The following is a 25101-nucleotide window of genomic DNA, read 5'->3' as shown; positions in this document are numbered from 1 at the left end:
GGGAAGACTTGGGTTATGAGGTCTGTGTCTGACATTCATCCATGTTGTGCCTCCGCTGGCGCGCACTGCTAATACAACTATACTGTTCAAGGGTTTAAAAAAAATAAAAATCTCAAACACTTATTTCACCAGAAATGTGCTCCGAATATAAATAGTGCTTAAACACAGGTTTAACCAGACTGCAGTCCCGTCAAAGTAACTTAAACAGACACAGACAAGATAGTAAAACACAAAATAGACAGCCTTGAGTAGAATCCAATTAAGACAAAAAACACCCCAAACAGAGCAACATTGCTAACGACTAAATTAATCCTGCAAACAAATATATTTTATTGCCACCTAAGAACAATACAGACTAATTCCATTTGCCTTGTTATTTATAGTTTGGCATAGGGTGGGGTTGCCAAAATCAAAGAGCAAAGCAGAAACTTATTTGCAAGACGGACCCCTAAATCCTTTAAAAATGCCTAAAAACATAAGAAAAGTTCTTTACAGTTTGATGGCTACAGTATTTGTCCCACAAGCTACATGACAGCAACAAATAGTTAAATCAAACATATTACTACCAGCTCATCTACTGCAAAGTCACTGTATCAGAAGCCCGAATTGATCTGTTTCCTTAGAACAAATTGAAAATGAATGTAACATAACATCCGAAAAAAGAAATCCTTCCTGCTCTGCTAATCGGATATCATATAATGGTTGATTGCAGCTTTGCACCGTGCTATTGTTGCCTATATTATACATACTTACAGGTTCTGGGTTCTTCCAAGAGTTTGGTGCAGTTTCAAGGACAAATGTCTTAAGGAAGTCTTTCTACTGTGCAGCAGTGATCCTAGCTCTGATCTCATTACATGAGCAAAGTGCTACTGCTGACAATATAAAGGAAACTTCCTGCGTGAAGAAGAAATCTTGGAAAGTCTCAGGGTTAAAAAGGCTGCTTAAATGTGCTGCTTGATTTGCTCCCTAGTTGTGTATACACAGTAGCAGCTGATCTCTGTTTGCAGCCCTGCAGAAAGAAACCTTTGCTGAAAACCAATGGCATCACATTTCAGTGGAGCTACTGCCAGGCTCTGGAGAGCAAAGGAACCTTTGACAACTTCACCCAGTTCAAACCACCAGCATTTGCTGCATGTCCTGCAGGACTTTTGAAATTGTGTATTTCCTGCATTATTTTTATTAATGCCACACTGAAATCCTGCATCCCAGGCAGCCGTGATACAAGCAGAAGTCTCCCTTACTGTAATAGGAGGTTCTGACTGTGTCAGGACTGTGAACTGCAGAATTCGCCACAGTATCTTTTGCTTTGTCTTGATTGTGGCATTTGCAGATGAGAAGCTGCTAGCTGCACTCAAAAGCATTTTGTGCCTTAGAATTTCTAAATTAAGTGCAACAGGCATCCTGTTTATCCTAAATTAATCCTGAGCCTGCCCTGCATCAGTCACGCACTGCTCAGTGCTTTTTCTTCTGATACAGAGAACAAATCAAAAGATTTGGGGAGTGGAAGGTGGCTCATTCTTTTAGTTTAGTATTTTATCTAGGGTCAGATCTAGCCTGCTCCATGTTGGACTAAAACCATGGAGCACAACATCCCAAATTCTGCAAAATCTGGTATTCTGACCAAAGCTTCAGTGTGGCTTCAAATATCTGTTAGTGCCCCCTTAGCTCCTGCCTTGACCCTTCAGAACCAAACCAGGGATGGGCAGAACCTGCGCCAGCTTCTGCAGCTCTTACTGCTGTCCAAGCAAACTGGTAAGACCAGAAAAGCAACATTTACAAAGAATACATCTACTAGAACTATTTCAACTCTTAACTGGGAAGCAATACTCCAAACACATCCTCACATTTGATGTTAAAGAATTATCAATAATTAATTCAGATGCAGTTGTTTCAACATTTAGCCCAGGGTGATTCTCCAAAGAGCAACTGGGACCACATATTCCCCTGGCACTCAGTCAGAGCATGACCATAGAGCTTGTACGCTGCTTCCCAGCCAGGACCTACCTCTCTCTCTAGGATAGCCAGGAAACCTCAGAAACAACATTTAGAAGAATTTTAAAAGTGTACCATTACAGGGTTTAGTTAGGAGGAGTTAAAGTTTTTTCCTGGGCATTTGTGAAACTGATTAGTCACCACCCTTTCTTCCCCTCAGGCACTATGACTATTCTAGCTACTAGTATATTGCGTGTTATTTCTTTAATATTTTGAACTTTATTCCAAAGGGCAGAAACCAAAATTGACAGTACATCAAGACAACATGCTCTGTGATTCAAACAGCAAAATAATTGAGATCCTCTGCATACACAACATCAAAGTCTGTGTATTCACGTTGCACACGTGTGCACACACACTCATTCACAAGCACAAACAAATGTAAGGGCTTGTGGCCCAATTTTCTGAGACACTCATAGTTCATGTCCTCACCTCCCTTCAAATTAAAAAAAAAGGTAAGAAGAAGCAAAATCTGATCAGTGAAACATCCAGAATCATTTTTGTTAAAAGTAGGCACCATTTACAGGAGGGTAACCATATTGATTCAACATGCATTTCTCCCAAATTTGTCTCTCTCCTTTGGGAGAAGGATACTGTCCACTCCTGGACTGTGTCACACCAGAGAAATGAAAGTGTGTGGTGGCATCAGCAGGTTTAATTTTACTCTTTTCCCTCAAGGGACACTGCAAGGCAGCGACTCAAAATCTTGGCTATGGGAAGGGCTCACTGTCTTCCTGCGTCACCTCCAACACATAACCTCACCTTTCCCTGCCTAAACTGACACCACATTTAATGCATGTTGCAAAAGCACTGCCTCTGTCCCTCTGTTGCTCAAGCTGGGAGAGAGGGATTGCATGCTTGAGAAAAGTAAAGGACTAAAGCTCACAGCTGTGCATCCTGCTCCCAGATGTGCCATACAGAGGGCCATGAGTGACCTTGAACCGCCTGCTCTCTGTGCTCCAGTGCCCAGCCTGCTGCCCACACTGCACAAAACTCACTCACAGCACTTGTCCACCTGGTCCCTTTTGACTCTAGCATAGCAAAAGAGGGGGTTTTTTTCTGTTGGAAATTCAGCACAGAGTGAAACAAGTTCTTTTTGCCAGGTGAAACTCAAGGCATTAATTTAAGACAAGTAAAAAAAAATTAAAATCCCAGTGGAAGCAGGAATTTCAGCGAATGAACTTTCCTCCTCAACAGCCTCTAAATACCCAACTGTCAGCACAGAAAAGCTGAGACTTCTGAATGCTGCATGAGCAGTAATAAGACCATATCCAGCAGTCCTACCCCGCTTGTCAAGGCTGGAGGACATCCACTCCGAGTTTGACTCCAGTCCTCTCTACCTCTCCTATATAACCGTGCACCCTTGGCACAGCTGGGTCAATACAGATCCAGGGACACAGGTCTTTCAGCTACCTTCTTTTGTAAAAGCATACACAGGTCCTGAACATGGGACAAACTGGAATTGCAAAACCCTTCTCCTCCCAGCCTTACCAGATACACTTCAACCTGTAGCACCCTGACTTCCCTTTTCTGTCCTTTCTGATTTTCTCATTGAAATTTGTTTTCACAGCATTGTATCCAGCAAGGAGAACAGTAACAATTCAAAGCCTATTTTCCAACCTTCAGAGGGCAGGGTAAAGTAGTCTGGTTATTAAGGCCAGACCACAAAAGTATGTTCAGAGAGGATGGAGAGCAAGAGCTAGGACAGAAATGAAGGGGAGGCTGACCCTGAGCTTAGGTGATGTCAGAAGCTCTAGGTCTCCATCCCTCCCATCCCCAGTGGAAAGGGTGGCCAACCCCACTGCCTGCTCTTCTGAAGTCTGAATTAGTACAGGTATCCAAGATGGGCCATGCCCTGTCTTCCTGTAATCTGTCACTTGTAACAACTTAGAAAGTTTGTTTAATTAATGATGGCCTTAAAATTCAAACATATCATCAAGAAGACACTTATAGCTAATACTACAAATTACCAAACCAGTGCAAATTCTCAGTTTTTACAAGAATATTTGTTTTAGATTTTAAAACCTTGTTTCCAGCAGTCAAGTAATGAGGCGTGCTTTCTCATTTAAAAAGGGATTTCTGGTTCTTGTAATTAAAGAGGAACAACTGAAGGTAACTGCAATGAAACAGAAGTCCAGCAGAAGCGTAATGACACTTTTCAAGTCACACCTTTCAGCTAGTCTCAAGATTTTCAATAAGCAGTATCAGTTTTAATTATCAGTCTCGGAATCCAACAGAGACTCCAAGAAACATATCCTACCTGTTTTATTCAGACACTTAGGACTTTGCTTAAATAATAAGTCTGAAACTGTTTATCTAGACCTGTCTGATTCCTGCACAGGTCCCAAATGTGTCCTTTCCTCTATCTATCCATATACATAATAACTGTGACTACAGGATTTTCTTTTTAACTTTTGAATGCACATGGATCCTAATCAACATATGGAACACCTTCTCCATTCATCACAAAATGAGTGGCTAAATTGTTCTCATTGAAACTCCATAATAGTTGCTTTTTCCTTTTCATCTATCAAGACTTTAAAACAAAACTAACACAACCATCCGGAACAATGTATGCCTAAGCTACTTGGTGTTCCCATTAGGTGCTCTGCACTACTCAGTCACCCAAGATTCTCTGTTCCATTGTATTAAATATGCTTGTATTTTTTGCTATGAGTACAATTAAAATTGTTTGAGTTTTCACACTGTTCTTATCTTTTATTTGCTCTCTAAAATAACCAGCATGCACTGAAACCAGTATAGGTGATAATAAAGATGTAAATATCACCATGGAGGCATCACGATAAATTTGACAGTGGGAATAATTAATTCAAGGCACCTAGATCCAATTTAAATTCTTTTCCAATCTTAACTGAGCCTTCATAACCAGATGAACTTAAACAAAGGTGTACAACTTCATGCTACACTGGTAAACCACCCTAACTAGGAAATAAATTTTCAGTGATTAAGTTGAATTGTTCATACAAAACGCCAGCTTCAGCTTTTCACCCATACAAAATAGCTTGGAAAATATATACTGCATGTGTTTATTATAGCTACAGTTGCTATGAACATCTATAACTCTCCAACAATTTCTTTGATTTATGTTCAAAAACATACAGGGCATGAAATGATGCCTGCAACCTTACATTTCCCTCAAGAACATTGTGGGGAGAAGATATATTCCAAAACATCATGTTAGATTCCTTGTTATGTCTCCTTTTTAAAATAAATGTATGATAATCAATTACACATGCTTCAAAGCAACTGCCACTAGATTCCCCAACAGAAAAGCTGTTTGAGAAAAGTTCCATTTTCTTTCCCCAATTGGTCAAGTTATAATAAGAGATCTTGCCTAGATATTAAAGGAAAAAAATGAATTGTAAAGGATAGGCCTTGTTCCACTTGTATATGCATGCACAGGTTTGTGCTTGCCTGGACTTGACTTAGAACAAGGTTTTCAGAGAAGTAACATCTCCACTGATCAACCTGCTAAAAATGGATGTGTGTGTGTGAAGATCTTGCACCTAATCTGCTTGTCATTTATGCTTGTAGTAATCCAAATGATGTCAAGAGAATGACACAGATGATAAGTTAATGTATCAAGCTCAACTTCCCTTTCAACCTCAATATGCAAAACATCCCTTTAAGAAGTCCACCCAGCTGTAGCCTCCACTAGAAACAGAAACCTGCAGATGTTTATAGGAATATCAATTAAGCTGAATGGGAGCTCTGCCATTAATGCTGGTGCATGTAAGATTGGACTTTGCAGATCTGCCTGAATTCCACGCAGTAGCTGAAGTGCACATTTTCTCCAGGGTATTGAGGCCAGTGGGTTATATGCCATTAACAGGTAAGCATAATATGGATGGTAGGTATTTTCAGTCTCATGGCTCTGGCACAGGGACAAGGGCAGCATCCTCAGGCAGCACCCTTGCCCACAGTGGGAAGACAGGAGAAGCCGGGAATGCATAGGAGCCAGGAGTGCATGGATCACCCCCAGCACAGAAAAGATCAGGACCTACTGCCTGCCCTGCTTCAAGTAGTTTGTGCTGTCTGCGTCCCAAAGAGTGAGCTACCATTCCCTGTGTCCTGGGCATTTAATTCAATCTTTGGGTTACACTGCAAACTAAAGAGCTGACAACCAATATACAAAACTGGACTAGAAATTAGATGGTACAAGCCCCTCTAAGGAGGATTGGCACCTGCTGACACTGAGTTTCCAGCAATTATGGAATAAGGTGGATATGCGACTTGTTGTATGGCCCCGTCCATCCCTGTAAGTGTGCAAAATTTGCATGGCAAATAGGGAGATGGAAACAAATTCACTCATTTTTTCCCCCTCCTATTTTCTTTGACTCAAACCCTCAAAGAATGAAAATTCACAGGAGGGAAAATACATGCTTGCACCTTCTTTGGCCCCCAGTGCTATTTTATCCATTACTAAGGAAGCCAAGGAGGAGGAGGAGGGGAGAGGACTGGACATGCGCCTACTGCCCATGCAGTCCCAGCAAGATAGCATCAACAGTTGTTCTCCTATTTTCACAGTGGGAAATAAGCAGGTACTAGCTGTATTGGAATAATCAGGAGGAATCTAGGTCAAAATCAAAGCAAGACTGCTCTGTCCATTTCACAAAACTCACATGCAAACACAATACCCATGTAAAAACAAAGAAGTTATTTGTAGCAGTTATTTCTGTTAGGATTGCTAAACAAGTGTGCAGACATTGGCCTACCTTGAATAAAAGGCACTATTCCTTCTCTGTGACTTCTGAAAAGGCATTCAAAATCAATATAAAATTGCAATATTAGGAAATTTTATAATCATTATTTAAAAAAAGCAGACTTGAAAGGGTCTCTTGTTCATGGGTAAATCTTCAGTTAGTTTTTCGAGTACCGGTGGTTCAATCGAAAGATTCGCCAACTGCCCCCTGGAGAAAACTGAAGATCTGCATTTAAATGGAGATATAGTATTTCCAAATGCACGGTACCTGCAAGGCAGATACTGTCAAGGTTTCTTAGTGAGTGGATCTCAAATTGTATTAGGTACATTTCAGTGCCATAACTATCCCCATTTCATAGGACTAGGGCTATTTCCATATCATTTTTTTCCTGTGTGCAGGCTTTGTAATATTTGTCCTGGTAAGACAAAATTAAACCCCCACCCACAACAAAGCCCTCACATAGCAACAACGAGGAATTAAAACCTTATGTATAATTTTCTGATGGGGATGATGAAGACTGTATTAGATGGCCTGACTGAAAATCTTAAATAATTGAAAACTCTGATGACTTAATAGAGTAGCGAGCTTGGTTTACAATGCAGCCAATTTAGAGCCATAAAAACACCGTGTAAAATGTTTATCTTGCGGTTGACCATTACATATCCTATTTATTATTCCAAAGTATTTCAACAGCATTTTTCTTCATCAATGTGGCTGCTGGCATTTAGCACCCACTCACTAAATTCACGTGATTTTCCTGGAACAGCTTTAGGAAAAGAAAACAAAAAATTAGCAGATCACTACAAAACTGTTCCTTGTTACTATATGCCTCTTTTTTCACATTCTGACTTGAACCGACTTCATGTGCTGCAAAATACGTTTGAAACCACCGAGGCTAAAATATAATAAATCAAAGCCATATTCATGAAGTTAAAAAGACTGGTGCAACTACTGATCCTGCCACATCAGAGAACCAAAAAAAAAATCAAACCTCATGAATACTTTGTTGCTAATGTACATGAGTTCAAAGAGCAGTGTTCCTCTTAGGAAAACATCTTAATTTTCATATCAGAAAATCATCCTAACCTTCCAGAAAAGTTTTTACCATTATGCAAGGAAGGCAGAGAGAAGGTTTAGAGTGCAAAAGACACTCGTGATGGGCTTCAGACACGCAGGCATTAGTCCAGGCAGCCTCTCACTGAAATTCAGGTTGCAATTGAAATGTCCCTGTAAACAAGGTTACTGAGAACGGCCCAAGATATCCTTCTCAGCAACACCTTCACCAGGAGCCCTTCAGCTGTCTACTTAGTTTGTTATACCTTATCTCACAGCCCTGACATCCTAATGCTGATTCAAATTCGGGATTCAAAATGAAAGACGAAATATCTCTAAGATCACTTAATATTGAAATACCATTGCAGTAATAAGTGGTGCCAGGCTGGAGATATGGATATAGTACTCTAGTGGTAACCTTTTAATTTCTGACAAAATACTGTGGAATAACTGTGATACTGCACAGACAGTTAATGCAATTGATTTGTTTTCCTTATTTTGATAATGAGCACACTGAATGTTATGTTTACCTTCTCCTGCCCCGGGCACATTTTTAAAGTCCTCTAAAAGGAGACTTGCCATATTCCTGTACAGACATGAAACACCTCACACCACGGAGCCCCCCTCCCCAGCACAATGAACCCCAGCTACCCTGATGCTCCCAAGACAAGGAACATCATAACCACACGAGTCGCTTCGTCATTCTAAGTCTTTGATTATTTTCAGTGGAAATGCAATGCACGCACCATGTATCATCTAATGTAGGCTATATTGTAAACTACTCCCATTCTGAAAGTGAGGGTAGGCATGCTACACCAGAACATTTCGTCCTCTGAAATAAAACAGGGGAGTAACAATGAAATGTACCAAGCAAGTTCCGTATGTTGTATTTTAAACAGGGTAGCTAATGCCTAAAACTTTGGTGGGTTTTTACAAAGGGCACTTGGATTTCCCTCCCAGTCACAGACACTGATAGGTTGAAGTGTGAGGGGCGGGGGGGAGATGGGGGGGGCTGTCATCTGGTTTTCTGTTGCACTATGTTTACTGTTAGAATATCCTTAATGGTATCAAAAGACAGGATTCCCGGGGTAGGGGTGCAGTGGGATAGGGGTACCATATAGGGGAGGGAGAGAATTACAGGAGAGAAACCCAAGCTGCTCAGTTTCTGCCTTCCCACACTACCATTCACCTTCATTTTCGTCTCCTTTATAGTCTACTCATTTTTACTTGCCTCCCCCATTATTTAGTCATCTCTTAAATGCAGTCCTCTCTTTTCTGGGATCACGAAAAACATATTAACGAAAACCAGTAGACGGAGCGCATCCCCTGAAGCACTTCAAAATGTACCTCCAGACCAGTCATGCCTTCATGGCATTAATGAGCAGGGGAAAATTAAAAATAAAATTAATTTTATAAAATAATTACAAAAGTGAAAAAAATTCCTCACCGCCAGGTCACACTCAGACCCCACAGGCAGCCGCTTCCCCAAATGCCCCCTCCTCCCCAGGGCCGGCGCTGGGAGGAAGGACCAAGTGCCAGGAGGAGCGGGCAGCGCGTGGACTTTGCACACTTTCCTTCGCCCCTCCTGATCCCGGCAGCGCGCGGCCCCGCCGCCTTTGTGTGCGCGCGTCCGCCCGCGGGTCCCGACACCCCGGCACGGCCGGCGCGGAGCGCGTCCCGCGTGGGGCGGCCACGCCGCCGCTCCCGCCCGGCAGCGCAGCGCCCTGACCCCCGCCCCGCGGGCTGGGCTCCCCCGGGCCTGCTCCGCTCCCGCCGGCCGCCCGCCCGCACAAGTGTTCCAGGAAGGAGCGAGCGGCGGGGGAGGGACGGGGACGAGGACGAGCCCCCCCGCCGGCCTCGCCCCGCGCCGCAGCCGGGACACTTCGGGGCTCCCGAGAGGGCACGGCGGGGCGGGGGGCAGGGCGGCATGGGCACAGCCACGCGCGCCCCGGCACCGGCGGGCAGAGCCCGGTCCCCCTGCTCCGCTCGCAGCCGCCGGAGCCACCCCGGGACCCTGGCCCTAAACTCTTGCTTGGCTAAAGCCTCGTCACTTTCCCGGCACTCCTGACCCTGAGCGGGAGGGGGACAAACACACACAAAACCTGCGGGGTAGGATCTGTCAGCAGCCAAAAAATCCTTCTCCTTCCCTTGTCCCCCCCCCTCCCCCCCCCCCCCCCCATATTCACCAGGGCAAATAATTCTAAATAATTGTCCGAGAGGCGAGAGCCACTGAACCCTGGGTGGCCGGTGCTGTCGTGCCGCTTTTTCCAAAGCTGGATTTTTTTGGGGGGTGAATGACTCTGAGCAAGTGCAATTGGCAAGGACTGAAGGTGGAATGGGGCGGGGGGGGGGGGGTAGAGCGCTCCTGGCAGCGGCTCATCTCCAAGCACAAACATGCCCCCCATGCAATGTCAGCTGGCGGGGATGCGGGGGGTGCGGGGTGCGGGGGCTCGCTTTACCTGGTCAGCTCAGCACCGCAGGCAGGTTAATCAGGTGAGTCGTCGGGGATTTTAAAGAAGCCGAAGCCGGTTTCTTTGCTAGGAAAGTCTACAACACCATGCAGGGACATTGCAAAATCTTTACACACGCCTCCTTTAACTGGGCTCCCGCGACCTCCGCCGGCGAAGGGGGAGCCGCTGGCGGGCGGGAGGCCGAGCGGCGCCGCGGCGGCGGCGCGGGGGGCGCGGGGGGCAGCGGCGGCGGCGGGCGCGGCCCGGCGGGCGGAAAGCGGCGGCGGGCGGGCGGCAGCGGCCCCGGTCCCCGCGGCCCCGGCCCCGGCGGCGTCCCCGCGCCTCCCTGCCGCCTTGGTAGCGCCGGTCCGCACTCGGCCTGACCCGGGACGTCACGGCGCCTGCCTGTGTTCCCAATGATAACTTGGCAGGAGCAGGGGGAAGCGGCCGGGTTTTTCCTGGGCTCGTTACCGGGTACGTGCACGTTTCTTTCGCATGCGGATTTTTTTTTTTATTATTTTTTGGTTTTTTAAGGCGCAGTAAGGAAAAGCCGGGACAGGAAATCCGGGGCGCGGCGGGGGCTGCCGCCCCGCGATGGTGGCGGCCGCTCGCCGGCGGGCGCGGGGGAGCGGCGGCGCGGGGCGCAGGCATGCGTTCATCTCCGTGTCTTTCATTTTACCTTCAGGGTGACATTCAGTGCCGGGCGAGCCTCGCCGGTCACCGCCACGTCCCACCTGGAAAAAACACAAACAAAACCACCAAAAGAAAAACACAAACAAAAAAACCCAACCTAACAAGAACAACAGCAACCAAAAAAAAAAAAAAAAAAAAAAAAAAAAAGGCGACTGCCGAAAAGGGGGGATGGGGAGAGAGGAGGTGCCGGCCGCCCACGGCTGGGATGCGGGCGGCGGACGGGACACTTCGCCCAGGGGACGCGGGGACACTCGCGCTGCCGGCCGCCAGCAGGCCATGTGCCGAGCGGGCGGCGGGGGCGGGGAACGGGCACCGCACACACACACACACACAAAAAATCAGTGAATTTAAAAAAAAAAAACGAAAAGCACCCGGAATGCCAGAGGAGGCCGGGCGAGCAGCGAGGATGCCGCACCGCTGCTGCCGTGCAGGCCCGGCGCCGCGCCCCCCCAATCCCCTGCAAGGCTCTGCAGGGGAAGGCGGGGGAGCCCCCGGCGCACAGCGCCCCACGGCCCCTCCGGAGCCGGGGTGCCCGGCGGGGCTGCGGGCCGGGCAGCCCGGGCCGCACTGGGGCACCTGGCTCGCAATGGCGTCGCCGCCGAGGAGAGCCAAGGACTGGCGCAGAGCTCGGCGCGGCTCGGTGAGGGGAGCCGGGGCCATCGCTCCCCTCCTCTGCTGCTGGGGCAGCCGAGCAGCTGCTCCCGAAAGCAGGAGGGTGCGCGTTGGGGCAGAGCGAGCCGGGGCCTGCGGCAGCCCCGGGGCCGCTGTGAGCGCCGAGCAGGCTGGCAGCGCTATGCCCGGCCATGGCAGCAGCCACACGCATCCGCTGCCCTGGGTTCGTGTGCTTCGCAAAGCCGGATCCTGCACATCTTGAACGCTCCCACTAAATTCCGAGGGCATTTTCATGTGTGAGACTTAACTCGCCTGCAGAAGTATTCCCAGAACTAGGCCTCGCTTAAACTACCCATGGCAGCCTGAGTTTAAGTGCCTCCTCATCTAAAAACCAATCTACACATTGCATCCCAAAGTGCTGCAGCACCACACCACCTACTCTGTGACCGCAGAGCGTCCCAGCAGAGCCCTGAGACAAGTTTCCCTCTTCTGTGTTGGTTTTCACACCATCTATTATAATAACAGCAAGTTACAACATCACCAATGCACAGGTAACTAGCGCAGCAGAATCCATGAAGGGATGCGTGTAACAGAGCTGAAACAATTTTTTTTTTTTTTGCAACTGCCTCTGTTCAGCCTTAATATTAGCATTAATACTTTCAGTTTCCTCATTTAAATACAATAAAAGGGAAAATTGCCTTTGCTTAATATTGTTACTACTCAGGTCTTGCAATTCCAGTTTTTATATGACGATAAAGTCAGGGAGTAGTTAGTGTACACCTTTTCTGTTGCTGGTCTCAGTGCCTTCAGCAGCAGCTATGGTGGGATCACTTACTGCAGCTGGGAAAAGAATTGGGGAAGAAAGAAATAATTCTTGGAATATTGTACAGTCCAAGCGTCATTTCAGAAGCCTGAAATTGAAAGCACTGGGTTGTGGGTTTTTTTCTTTTTAGACCCAGGCTACTCAGGATGCTTTCTGGCTTGGCTAGAAAGACAAGTTTACTATACGTTTCTGTTCTGGAATCATTTTGAACTGCTTTTAGTCTAAATTCTTACCTGTCTTTACTGTCTCAGCAGAGTACATTACTGATATATGTTTTTGGTAGACTTGAAAAGCAACGTGTACAGCTTGATTGTTGTCGTTGTCTGTATTTCACCATTCATTTTTAAGTGAGCCTCTTTTGATTGATGTGAGGAATTTGTTTGAAAGGATGAAGGGTATGGCATAGCTACCCATGATGCTACTTAAAATTGCACCATAGCTCAGCTAAGAGATTTTTCATTGTGATTGTCACACTTTTAAAAGCGCGTGAGTTAATCAAATTTCTATTTTTAGAATGCACTTAAAGGAATATTAAAATGCATTAATTTCATTAAAATAAATGAGCAGATAGGTAACAAAATAAGTGTCAGCCAAATAAGCAAGATCTCAACTATGAAGCCAAATCCAGCCCTAGTGAAATCATCTGAGTTGTGCTTGTCTATAGCACATATAATTTGGCTTCTGCAGTCACACAGCTGACGCTTTATTTGGTTTTCAGGGGTGTGTATATTAAAAATGTGCGAGCCACGCTGCTTCTTCAGCATGATTAACCACTGAAGTGAAATTCACCCGGTTCCCTTTTAGCTCTGCTGTGCAATCCTATCACACGTGCACTTTTTGGTGTGCATACACACCTGAGATGCAGAGAGGCATTCCCAGCCCCTGTGTCAGTCTAAGGGATGTGAGCTGAGTCTGAAGTGAGGGTGTGCTAAGTTGGATTTCAGCAGAGGCTGTTCACAGCATATATATGCTCCAGTTAATAGGCTGCACTGGAGTCTGTGCCACCATCTTTCATTACTGCTGTTACTCATGCCAGTGAGAGTAAAGGAAGGGTTGGTGTGTCTGTAATCACATATTAATTTGCTATGTAGATATATCCTAAGAACCTCTCAGCCCAGGAAAATTATACTGGAATAAGGTTGGATGTGAATGTAAAGCAGAACTGTGTTCAGATAGTTTATTCATTCTGGAATGACTGAGTTGTTTCCTGGTTTCACTTAATTCACTTTCAAAGTGGATTAAGGTAATTCAAGAAACTGAATTCTTACACTGGCATAAAAGTTGTCTACGCATGGGTTAAGTCGAACACAATTACTGCAGTGTACCTCATAAGTGTCTTGAAATATCTTGGTGTGTAGACAAATCCAGAGTCCCACAGGTGAAAACAACAGAATTTAGCCATTTTGTATAACATGAGGTTAATTTAGCCCAACATTTGACCTACTTCTTTTCTTATGAAGCATATTTAATTCATTACAGGTTTTTCTTCCTCAGTGAAATCCCCACAACAGAAATATATTTATGATCAGTTTCAAGATAGCAATGTGATGTGCACTCCACTAAAAATAAACAATTTAACCAGTATATTCTCTAAATACCTTCTCAACTGCCCTAAAGTGGAGAAAAGGTTCTTTACTGGAAGAAATACCAGCTTCTCAATCATAAATATTTTGAGTGGGTTGTTCTAAACAAAAGGTAAACAAACCCCAAAGCTCTGCTCTGCCCTCTGAGACACCCATGATCCATTTGACTGCATTCCATTCATAGCAATAGCATCCAGTCTGACTCAGCAATATTAGTTCCTGAATGAGGAACCTCACAGACTCACACAGAAGGGTTTGCAGAATAAGAAGGCCTTCAGGAGACACGTTAAGAATAGAGAGCTAATTTATAGTTTGCTTACAGAGGCCTGAATCAGGGAGAAACTACCTGAAACCCAGGCAGCCTCTGCTTCTGCTCTGAATCAGGTGTATTGCATCACTGGCAATACAGGAAAGTGACTGAACTGATAATGAGAACATATAAGATGTTTTGTGACCTTGTGCCAAGCACAAAGTTTGTCAAATGTCATTCAGTGTCATTCCATGCCACATGCATCCACGGAAAAGAGGTGACTCTCTAATGTGAATGAAGCCTCCTAAACTTTGAGACTGTTTGTTGGTTTGCTTTTGTCGAAGGAGATGGCAGGGGAGAGGGGATTGAACCAAACAAAAACTAGAAGACGTAGAAATTATGTAAACTCAGGTAGTAAACAAGCCAGTTTTTTGAAAGAAGTATAAATATAAAAGCCAAATGATACAAATTGCTGACCCTTTAAACATTGACATAGGAAAAGCCATTAAATGCTGTGAAGATAAAACACTCCAACTTCTACTTCGTGTCAAAGACTGCAACGTGTCACACATTACAGAGGGTGACCTAGAGTCTTCCCTTACACAGATAAAGTAGTCCCAGCTATTCTGCGTAACAGGCAAGGATGCCCACAGGATTCTCATTTGGTGATTACAAGCATGGCTTTGCCCTCCTGTCCTTGTCTTGGTTAAGGATATAGGGAATGGATTTCACCTACAACTCCCTCATGCCAAACTTGTTTATTTAATTAAGAATAATTCCTGTAACAAAATAAGCATTGATTGAAGAAGGTAAACATGGAGAAAGATAAACAAGAAATCAAGTACTTAAATTTTGTGTTGCTGAATGACTTTTACCATGGTCTTGATATTAAGGCTCATATTAATCCTGGTATTAAACTCAGATTGAAGGCAATGAGAGTTTTATAGGAGCATGCCTGATCTGAAATCCTACTTGAATAAAAGAAGGAATTGGATTATTGTACACTCTGCTTCCGCTGAGGGACCTCTGAGTGTTGGATCCACCTGCAGTGCTGGGGTATCCTGGCTCTCCCCCACTCCTGTCATTACAGGGGCATTACACATGCAGAGAGGAAGGTGTCCTAAAGCCCCAAGACGATTGGCAGAGCACATGCAAGAGGAAATCTCAGCGCGCAGCCGATGCCAGGCAATGAAGGATCCTCCGTGGGAGTTGGTTAGTAGTGCCAATGTTTGATATTTGTCGTAACAACCACCGACTGTTTTGGTTTTTGTTCTAACAATGTGAATTATGCATTAAACATTAATACAAGTGAGTGTACTTTCTTTTGATCTTCAAGCATAATCATTTCTAATGAGAGCTTATACATGAGCATTGAAACAAATCCCTGAGTCATGTGAATTTACATTGGTTGTACTCTGTGGGAAAGATCCCACATGAGTTACTCATGTCTGTAAAACATAACATACTTAGAAGAAAAAAATGAGCTTGCATTTGTCTGTTGGAACATAAATATCTGCGTAGACATTTGGCTTGTGCCAAAGTCAGTAATGAAACATTAAATGAAACATTAAAAAGTTAATTTATCAGAGATCAGGATTCAGGGTGGGGCCCTCAATTAATGTGAGATCCAAGTCTCAGAATAAGGTCACCTCTTAGTTTCTCCCATCTGGCTTCTTGCAAGAGTTGAGTCTAGTATCAGAGGAATTTGAACTAGCTCTAAGTAAAGGGAATAGAATTTGGCTTGCTTGACAGTGATAAAAGTTGCCAAACTTTTGGTGACTTGCCATCACCAAGTTATAATATGCCAATCCATGGCAGGCAAACTGTGCAGTGCTAAGTGGCACCTCTCCAAATGCCCTTGACAGCCAGTGTGGGCCAGACCCACTGTAGAACCTGCTTAGCCATGTTTAATATCTGCACTTCTTAAAACAACAGTCACAAATGGTGCATTCCATAAAAACATAAACACTGGATTGTGCAACTGCCAAGACAGTTATTTAAAATGCAAACAGAATTTAGGCCCTTTCCCCTTTGACACACTGCACAAATATTAACCCAACAAGCAATTAACAGTCTGCACTAAAGCAGCCATGCTGCATGTGCAAGGGACAGGCTGCACACTGGGGAAAGTACAGGCGCAAAAACAGCACATGATGGGTTCTGTTCCTGGGGGTGCAGGTACTCACTACCAGATCTCCAGAATGCCTTTTGCCTTTCCAAACAGACCTCAATGCCAAAGGTTGCAGGAGGTGGCTGTCAGCAAGGTATTATGTTAAATGGCAGATAGGTTCTGTCTATGATTAAGGTCATATCTCAGGAATTCTCAAAAGCCCATTAATGTATTTTATTCTTAATGTGGAAGTGCTAAAGGAGTCCTGGAAGCCAGAAATCCAGGATTACCCCACATAATTCAATGTTTTCACAGGAGGCTACAGTCATGCTCTCTGCTGCTACCCTTCTCTTGTCTGAATGAACTTAAATGCTGATGGTACATCTTCAAAAGGAGAGTGAAAGCAGGCTATGCACAGAATAGTTTATAGACTGGAAGAAGAGCAAACACAAAACGCTTCATCCCTGAACTTGAATTCTCCAAATGCTCTGTTTTGTATAATGACAGAGGAGCTGATACTATTGCAGTAGAGAAGAGAGCATCCAAGACACTCCATTATGGAACCCCACCACTGTTTGTATTAATTATCTTCCCTGAGTTTGCACAACTTCACTTGGCATGTTAAGTTAAAAGATGGATGGGTCAGTATTGGGTAGAAGGACCTCAACTCCATCTAGATGCTGCTTGAAGCCCATTGACATTATCCAGCTTTAAGAGTTCAGTGAGTCTTCTGACTTTTCAGAATGCGTCAGTACATCCCCAGGCACACACAAAAAGCTGTGCTTGCAAAGATGGGATAGATACAGGTAGAAAATGGTGTACAAAAGCATGTAGGGAGGCCTCTCTAAGCATCAGCCAGGGTGACAAAGCATGCTGGCCCATGGGTTCCTAGGCTGTATTCACAGCCCTGGAATGCCTGCTGGAAACACTCCCCTGTAATTTAGCTCATTTAGTGTGCATTAAGGATGCTCATTTCTAGACCCCTAAGTGAAATGTGATACTGAACTCATTCTTCCTCTTGCGACAGCAGGCCTCAGCAGATGGCCAAGAGGTGGATGGGAAGGAGAGAACACCAGTTTTAATCCAGTTGTTCATGATGGAAAACTATGAGAAAAGTGAAAAGATCTTATTCTGCAGACCAAGGCATTTACTTATATTTAACTGCCTAAACTCAGTCAGAGCCCTGAATTCCATTACTCTGTGTGAATGGTATGGTATGGTAAAGTCTTATTTGGTAATTACCTGGTCAGAGCCACAGACTAGAAACAAGATATGCAGCCAGTGAAAGCCCAGTGGAGTCATACCAGTTTATACTAGCTGAGAGTCCAATTTCAAATTAAAAATTTGAGAAGTTGCATTTTTCCATGTCATTTTGGTCATATTACACAGGGGGGAAAAATGTATGAGAAAATAAAAATAAAGTTGTAGCTATATATATAACCAAGACAGAAGCAGAACCAATGTGAAATCTTTAGCAATTAAATTCTACATCCAAATTATTAGGTATTTCAGTGTTGGTGCCATTTGGATTACTGCTTAACTTTAGGGCAGCAAGGTAAGCTCATTTTCTTGCCTCTTTTCAGCCACCATTAGGGCTGCAACCTTCCCATCCTCCAGGGAGAGGGAGAGAAGTTACACAATGGGTGTTTTTCCATGGGCGGATGTCTAAATGTGAAGGGAAACAATTGAATTTTAATGACAATTTTGAGACTCTTGAAGTTAATTTCTGGGCAGTGCAGAAATTAGTGGGGCTTGCTGCTGCCAAGAGCTGCATGTTCTTCTTCTGATGTTAGCAGGATTACAGGTCTCAGCTTTTGGCAGAAATAACTCCCAAAATATTGGATCCTTCTCTCTTGCCTTCTCTCAAAAGGAAGAGCAAGAGACCTGCTGCTGTCAGATCCAACCAAGTGTCAGTGCAGAGCAATGGCTGCAGAAAAACATGGTAACTGCATCAGAGTTACACTACCAGAGATGTGTTCTCATTAGGTATTTACAGCATTATCTGAGGTGGAATGGTAAATTTGTTAGGTGCTGCACGAAATATTTAACCGGAAAAAGTTCCTGCATCCAAAAGCACTACAAAAATGATTGAGGAAGGAGAGTGGCAAACAATGGGATATCCTGGGGAAAAAAAGTACACCAGTGATTACAGCAAAGGCAGACAGCTATGAAGGCTTTTCCTACACACAGGGTAACAATAATTCTGCCAAGAAGGCAGGTTATTTCCTTTTTAGCTCTGCTATTTCCACTGCATTACTGAATCATGGTTTGTTAATAGCTTACAAACATTAAATTTAAAAAGCTTTAGGAACTTTGTAATACCTGAGACAGTACATTCCAATTTATCAATTTCTATAAAAATACATAATCCAGTAGATTTTGGGGTTGTGGTTTTCAGGGTGGGGTCTTTTAATGCCTTTAATAAAGAAAGAATAATTTTGGTCTTGTTATCTTCTTAGAAGATTCAGAAAGGAATATAATGGGTAGTCCCAAAATCTGTATGTATCTAATTGTTGGTAGCAAAGTGGAAAATAAAAGATGCTTCAAAATAGTGCCAGTCATTTAATCTACTCTGTAGTTGGATGATAGAGTGTCAAGCATTTTCATCAAAACCACGAGACTCACTACAGATGACTGTCTTTTCAATTTTGGGCTATGCAATTATAGCCCCAAACAGGTCATGGAAGGGTTCAGCCTTCCCCATGTTACCCCTCTGGTCAGATGGCAGCTCCAGCCAAAAGGAAAGAAGAAAAGAGGACAGCCGTAGCCACCTGGCACTGCCTTTTTGCACGGCAAAAAGCAGGCAGGGGAGGAGGGACCTGGTACCCAGCCAGGTGTGGCAGCACTTAGAAGCCAGGCTGCCAAGCTGGAGCTCGTCCTCTGAATCGGATTCTGCACGGGGAGGCACAGAGAAGGTAACATTGGGGAACTGCTTCCCTTTCAAAGAGCTCTGCGTCCCCATTTACCCTCTACCACGAGATGGCCAAATGTGCCTCTTATTTGGCAGAAAATGTTCAGCCTGGTATTGGGTATGTTACTGTGTCCACCAGCCCACTACACGGTGTACATAAAATATCATTCAGTTACAGGAGAATTAAAAGAAGGATTAGGCTCACATTACTGACTGATACCAAACCATTTTTTCCTAATACTGTTTTTTATATACTGTACCCAGAGTTTAGCTGTGTCCATGATTTCCTTCTACTCCTTATTTCTCCAAAGGTGATTTTATTTAGATCAAATTTGTGTACTGTACTGCTGGATACTATGGTACAGTTCATTGCTCTAGAACAATTTCACTGGTTTAGAAATGCCACCATAATGTTTTGCCACTAGACTTCTGCTGAGAAGTAGAGGCACTAGCTCACAAACACACCTTCCAAGTCCTTATGGAGCCTTCCCAAGAACCTGTGATGTGCTTATCAGGCTTGCATGCACAGGTAAGTCTCTGTGCCCCTGCTCTGAACCCTTGGGACATGGGTGCTGAGTTAAGACTACAGAAAAAGGAAGAGCATGGCCATGATCAACAGTCAATCATTTTAATGGCTGTTAGTGTAAAAACATATTCCTAACCTTACTTACTACAGCCAGATATAGGGTAGGAGACATGGTTTTGCATGAACCCATTTATTTTTTCTTTTTAACTCTTTTGTATGAGTGATGATTTTTGAGAGATTGGTGTAGTAATGTACAGTTGTTACAAGACTGCTGCTTCACATTTCTACCTGTGCAGATGGGATATCACATTTCTGTCTAAGTTACAATACCACTCGGAGTTAACATCCAGAAACAGTTTCCTCTATTCCAGCAGTAGTTGCCATTTCTCGGAACAATTCTTTAGGTACAAGTCTAATAGAAATGCCCCTTCACTGTTTTCCACTACAGCTCAGGTTTCCTGCTTCAGCTCTTATGCTGCTGTGAACATGTACAAAATGGGATGCTAGTTTTTGTCCCCCTGCCCTCAGTCCAAGAAGTGCTATGCAACAGTAATTCCATCTGACTTCACATAATTCTGCTCTTGCACTTAGAAATACAGGAGTTAACAGTCAAGAAGTACAAGTTTGGGTACTGGAAAGATTAACAGATCTTTCAATCCTCATGCAGGTGACCACAAGGTACAAGCTTTATAGACATTTGATGAATGAAGGGTTGCCACTAAATGAAAGCATGTCACAAAGCTCCAGAGGAAATCATTGCAACAAGGTTTTAGGAGTTTGTGAAGACACCGTGAAATGAACACACTTTATGAGGCTGCAGCTTGTGTGTAGAAAGTATATGCAACCTACTCTGTATTCCTAAAATGATCACCAACATATCATTGGGAACTTGGGCTTCTGAGAGTCATTTCTCTCTCTGTGCCTCAGTTCCCTTATATGAAAGTCAGGATTATGTCTTTAGTGCCCCTTGGATGAACAGAACAAGTTCACCTCTTAAATGTCAAGTGTTACAATCAATCACAGGTTTACCATGTCTTTTTATGCCTAATCATTTAAAACTATTAATATCAAAATAAGCCACTCAAAAATTAGTAAAGATTGCAGAAGTCCTAGACTGTGGAACATGAATCTCAGTGATTTCAACGTGATGGATGGATGTGATGCCAGCCTCAGACATAAGATTAGCTTCAATGTGATTTGAAAGATCCCAGAACTCCAGTGACAAATTATTTGTTCCGCATTTTCTTTTAGTTCAGGAAAGATCTATGCCATTCCCAACACAGTGCCTATTGTTCCCCTCCACTTTGAATATTTTCCTATGAATGCTGCTTGCTACCTAACAAACTATCAAAAAAACTTCAGACACCAACATTCATTCTATGGTTGGATTTATTGTGTTTTCCCTCTTAAAGAATTTTTATTTTGAAATATTGATGAAAAATTATTTGCCAGGTAATCAGTAAAGGAACTGAGATATAATCCAGTCATTACAGTCACTCTCACTTACACGGGTCTGCCATCGGTGATCCTTTCTTACATAAATGGAGTTATGCATAAGGAAGGTTAGATGCTACATTTTCAGGAATTTCTTTCTTCTACCAAGACAGATAATGTTGGATACATAAAGTTCCTCTTTTATGTGACACTTCCTTTAAAGCAAGTTTGTCCCCTTGAGTAAATTTTTCCTTGGCTGTAATGTGATATATATTCACATACACGCACATCTGTATCTGCCATAGATGTCTACTTTGTATATCACACTTACTTCACTGAAAGATGTTATTACAGATTGGGAAAAGAAAAACAGAAAGGACAAATTGCTCTACTCAGTGTTTAAGAGTAGTTGGTATCACTGAATTTAGAAGTGTAAATTCCTTTTTTTTGCACCTGAATACACCACCGCCTGAGCAGTACCTGATGTCAGTAGCAGTTCATGTATTTGTGCAGCTGCAAAATCTTTTGATATCCAGGTGCCACAGGAAACCATCACTGGATTACAGTATTTTTTCTGACAAACGTAAAAGATTCAGTCAGCCTAAAAGTATTTAACACTTTCTACAAAGACATGTTATGAAGAACTCCAATTGTCTTTTGAAAAAGGCGGAGTCACTAACCTGTATCTTACTAAAATGCATACTACTTCCAACATTTTTCAAGTAGGCAAGATGAATATGGAGTGAGGAGGGAAGAAAATGATTCAGAGAAAATTCAAGTTAGAAAGAGAAAAAAACCTCTTATTTATAGTTCAGAGATCTGTGCTATTTTAGTTCTTCATTTAAATAACTATTTTAAATTATAAATTTCAAGCCTATTGCAGATATCTTGCTCTTATTTTCTGAATACAGAAATATGAAAGAATAAGGTAAAAAAAGATATTAAATAGTGATTTAATTTGTTCAGAAAGCATTGAGTGATATGTATCTGCATGGAATTACATAGCTCAGTTCTACTTGAAAATTCTCCTAACTGGAAGAAAACATGCAAGATCCTCACCCATTTTAACAGCCGTCATAAAATGGATGTTAAACTTAGCAGCAACAGTTCATCAGCAGCTTCCCAACACTGGCATCAATATAATAATTTGTATTAGATATGAATGGGGAAAACATTTTTAATGCTGTATTTGAATGAAGGTTAGAAATAGTTAAATGCAATACACCGAAGATGCCACTCACAGATATGATAACTGTTTCAGGGGAGAGGGAGGAGGGCAAACTTCCCACTGCATGATGAAAAATATTAAAGTATTAAGTAGAAATATTTGAAGAAATTAAGGCCTGGAACTATAGCTTTCAACAAAGATGATGTCAGTTCTGTGTATTCCTGCACAAGAAAACCAAAGTGCTGCCTGGGACTTCTGAGCATTTCCACAACTCAAACAGTAAGAGGAAGCTATTCAAAGTCAAAAGAGTTTCAGTGTTAACAGCAATGAAAACAGACCAGAGCCTTTATCTTAATCAGTTGCTTAGAATGAACTGATACAGATTTATCATCTTTTCTCCCTCTGTGGTTAGAGCCAGAGTCACACATTACTGATGTATTTTCAAAGTCCCACACATGGGCAATAATATTGCAAATATTTTGAGGGAAGGGATTTCCTGTATTTTGCCAATGCTGTGCTTCAGGTTCATGAGTCACTAAGAAAATATGGAGAAATATTTATTTTTGTGCTTTGAATAAGAAGTCTTTTGTGACAATATAAAAATGGGGAAGTCGTTTCTAAGTTTATTATTACTAGCCTATTTATTAAGAATTACAAACTTTGAAACAGTTGAAATACTTAGATGGAAACATGACGTTATCTCCAGTATTTTCTGCAAATGTTCTGTCAGCATCCTAATTGTACTCCCGTCCTGTATGATGAAATGAACTCCAGCTCTCTCCATAAATGAAATAGCAATAAGAAAAAATCGAAATGCTATTTATTCAGCAACTGACTCTTAGCCAAAATGAACTACTATTTACTGTGATTAGAGGTAATTTTACACATATACTAAGCACTTGTAACATTTGAAAGCCTGAGATTTGCATTATCTTGTAGGCTCTTGTAATTTTTTTAGCTATATACTGACAGAATTAAACACGGGCATTTACAGGAAAAAAAATAATTTTGATAAGGCTGAGATAAGCAAATAAAACAAAATAAATACAATATTAAAGTTGCTAATGCTCTATTCGCAACAAAATCCTTATAGTAATGTGCTCTCCTTTCCTTTCTAGCAACATGTAATTCTCTGCAGGGATGTCAAGGGGACCATTCTCTCAATTTTCCTAGCAAGCCAACATCTGCTAAATGCAGCATGACATGCTGTTTACCTTTGTTGTAAAGTTGAGGCTTTTCCATTTAAGAACGGTATAAATGAATCAGTATTCATTCACACCTATGCTTAGAAGTGTCCATTACAGAGCAGAGAGTGCAGCTTTTTAATCTCCTCCTTATTCTGATTTTATGCCATATTCCTCTGCACTGATGCTGTTTGGAATTGCCCTAGATATATTAACAAATGCAAGGAAAGTAAAACCAAAAACAGTGGTGATTTTCCCCTCATTTTCTGCAAGTATTTCTTGACAAAGGTGATAAAAATGCAGAGGTAAAAGGTCTTGCCTTGCATCTTCTTTAAACTCAGTAGTTTAACAAACTGCTTCAAAACAAAAGTTTTGTCCTCTGCTCCAAAAACAAGATGACAAAATCCCAAGCTACATATTTAGATTTGCCTTCTAAAAACCTGTGCAATATTTACTAACTTGTATTCAATGGGAGAATTTCCAAGGGAAATAGTAGGGGGTTGTCTGTTTTGTTTTGATTTTTAAAAATGTATATACATTTCTCATCTGCTGAAAGGAAATCTACCTTCATCAGGAAAAGAACAGGTGAAAAGACTAATTAACATTAAAAAATGCAACCACCCTTTCTTTAGTGAATGCTTTTGAATCAAAGTAATTTTTCTCATACTGCAGAAACCCTCTATTTGAGCAAGCACCCACTAACATCACTCGTCCCTCTAATTGTCATCATTACTAAAACAGAAGCAGCCTTTGTTGATCACACACAGCATTCTCTAAAATCCATCTTTCCAATTAGGTTTTTATTCTCCTTCTCGTCCATCAGCTTTTATTTAGTTTTGAGCACAATTACAGCTGTACTTGGGTTAACTTGTGGCAGTAAGGCATTTGCAGAAACTGTTGCTCTCAGTAACGTTGGCTATTACTGATTACAGCATTGCTCGAGGCGGATTCCTTGTTCTAAATGGCATTGAACATTTTTACCTGGATATTGCAGCACCACATTATGAGTGCTGGATATAAACAGAACAATAAGTAGTGCTGCTGGCCTCTGGATTTAAACAATAAGTCGGGAGACTTGTGTGTGGAGACACAGCTAGAAAATCGCGCTACCACCAAAGTATCTGATGCAATGTCTATATCTTTCTCTAATTTGCTACTGACCAATTAGTACATTCAACTCTGAATCGCCGTCCTCAATAATAAAGGTCAAAGTTTTCATGGACATTTTCTGTGTATGAGTTGCCACCTTGAAATAGCTAAGCTGTGTTTTACAGCTGCAAGGTTCCCAAATTTCTCACTGGGCTTGTATGTCCTCAACATCAGAAAAAACAAAGCCTCACATCACCTCAAATCAAACCCCATTTCATTGGAAAAATAGGTTTAACCTCTGCCAAAAGGATGGGCTTATCCCTAAAAGTGTATTCACATTTTAAAAATTGCAGTCTAGAACATTTGTTTAGTCAACCCAATCTGATCTAACCTCATTTCTCAACTTTGTTGAATACCAGAAAAAAAAATTATACAAATTCTGGAAATTTCGCACATCATAATAAACATTTGTGACATTTTAATGTGATGCAAAACTACT

The 25101-nt window shown here is 42.6% G+C and overlaps 2 protein-coding genes across 20 annotated transcripts in view; one reads left to right on the top strand and one right to left on the bottom strand.

Annotated features, from left to right (window-relative positions):
• The window catches only part of ESRRG (estrogen related receptor gamma), a 389256-nt gene that overhangs the window by 360038 nt on the left and 4117 nt on the right, over positions 1-25101 (bottom strand). For 6 of the 17 annotated variants that reach the window (XM_064414189.1, XM_064414197.1, XM_064414198.1 and 3 more), the window contains exon 1: positions 10229-10366. The exons of 2 other annotated variants lie outside the window; for them this stretch is intronic. The gene's annotated coding sequence lies outside the window, so the exon portion shown is untranslated. Of the gene's footprint in view, positions 1-10228; positions 10367-10898; positions 11023-25101 lie in introns of those variants that run through there. 9 more of the 17 variants (XM_064414202.1, XM_064414204.1, XM_064414207.1 and 6 more) reach the window with 5 other exon arrangements.
• On the top strand, positions 10500-24138 carry LOC135297062 (translation initiation factor IF-2). 3 transcript variants are annotated; one of them, XR_010359084.1, is made up of 2 exons: positions 10500-12075; positions 15271-24138. XR_010359084.1 is itself a non-coding variant. In XM_064414215.1 (2 exons), the coding sequence occupies exon 2, from the start codon at positions 11118-11120 to the stop codon at positions 11784-11786; it is 669 nt and encodes a 222-aa protein (XP_064270285.1). In that variant the 5' UTR covers positions 10500-10693; positions 10905-11117; the 3' UTR covers positions 11787-24138. The 3 variants fall into 3 exon arrangements, 1 of the variants encoding a protein (XP_064270285.1); XR_010359083.1 differs by having other exon boundaries at positions 10500-15392; positions 16606-24138; XM_064414215.1 differs by having other exon boundaries at positions 10500-10693; positions 10905-24138.

The sequence above is a fragment of the Passer domesticus genome, chromosome 3 (genome assembly GCF_036417665.1).
Source record: "Passer domesticus isolate bPasDom1 chromosome 3, bPasDom1.hap1, whole genome shotgun sequence".
NCBI lineage: Eukaryota > Metazoa > Chordata > Aves > Passeriformes > Passeridae > Passer > Passer domesticus.
The sequence above is the reverse complement of the archived record's forward strand: the minus strand, read 5'-3'. Positions and strand labels throughout refer to the sequence as shown.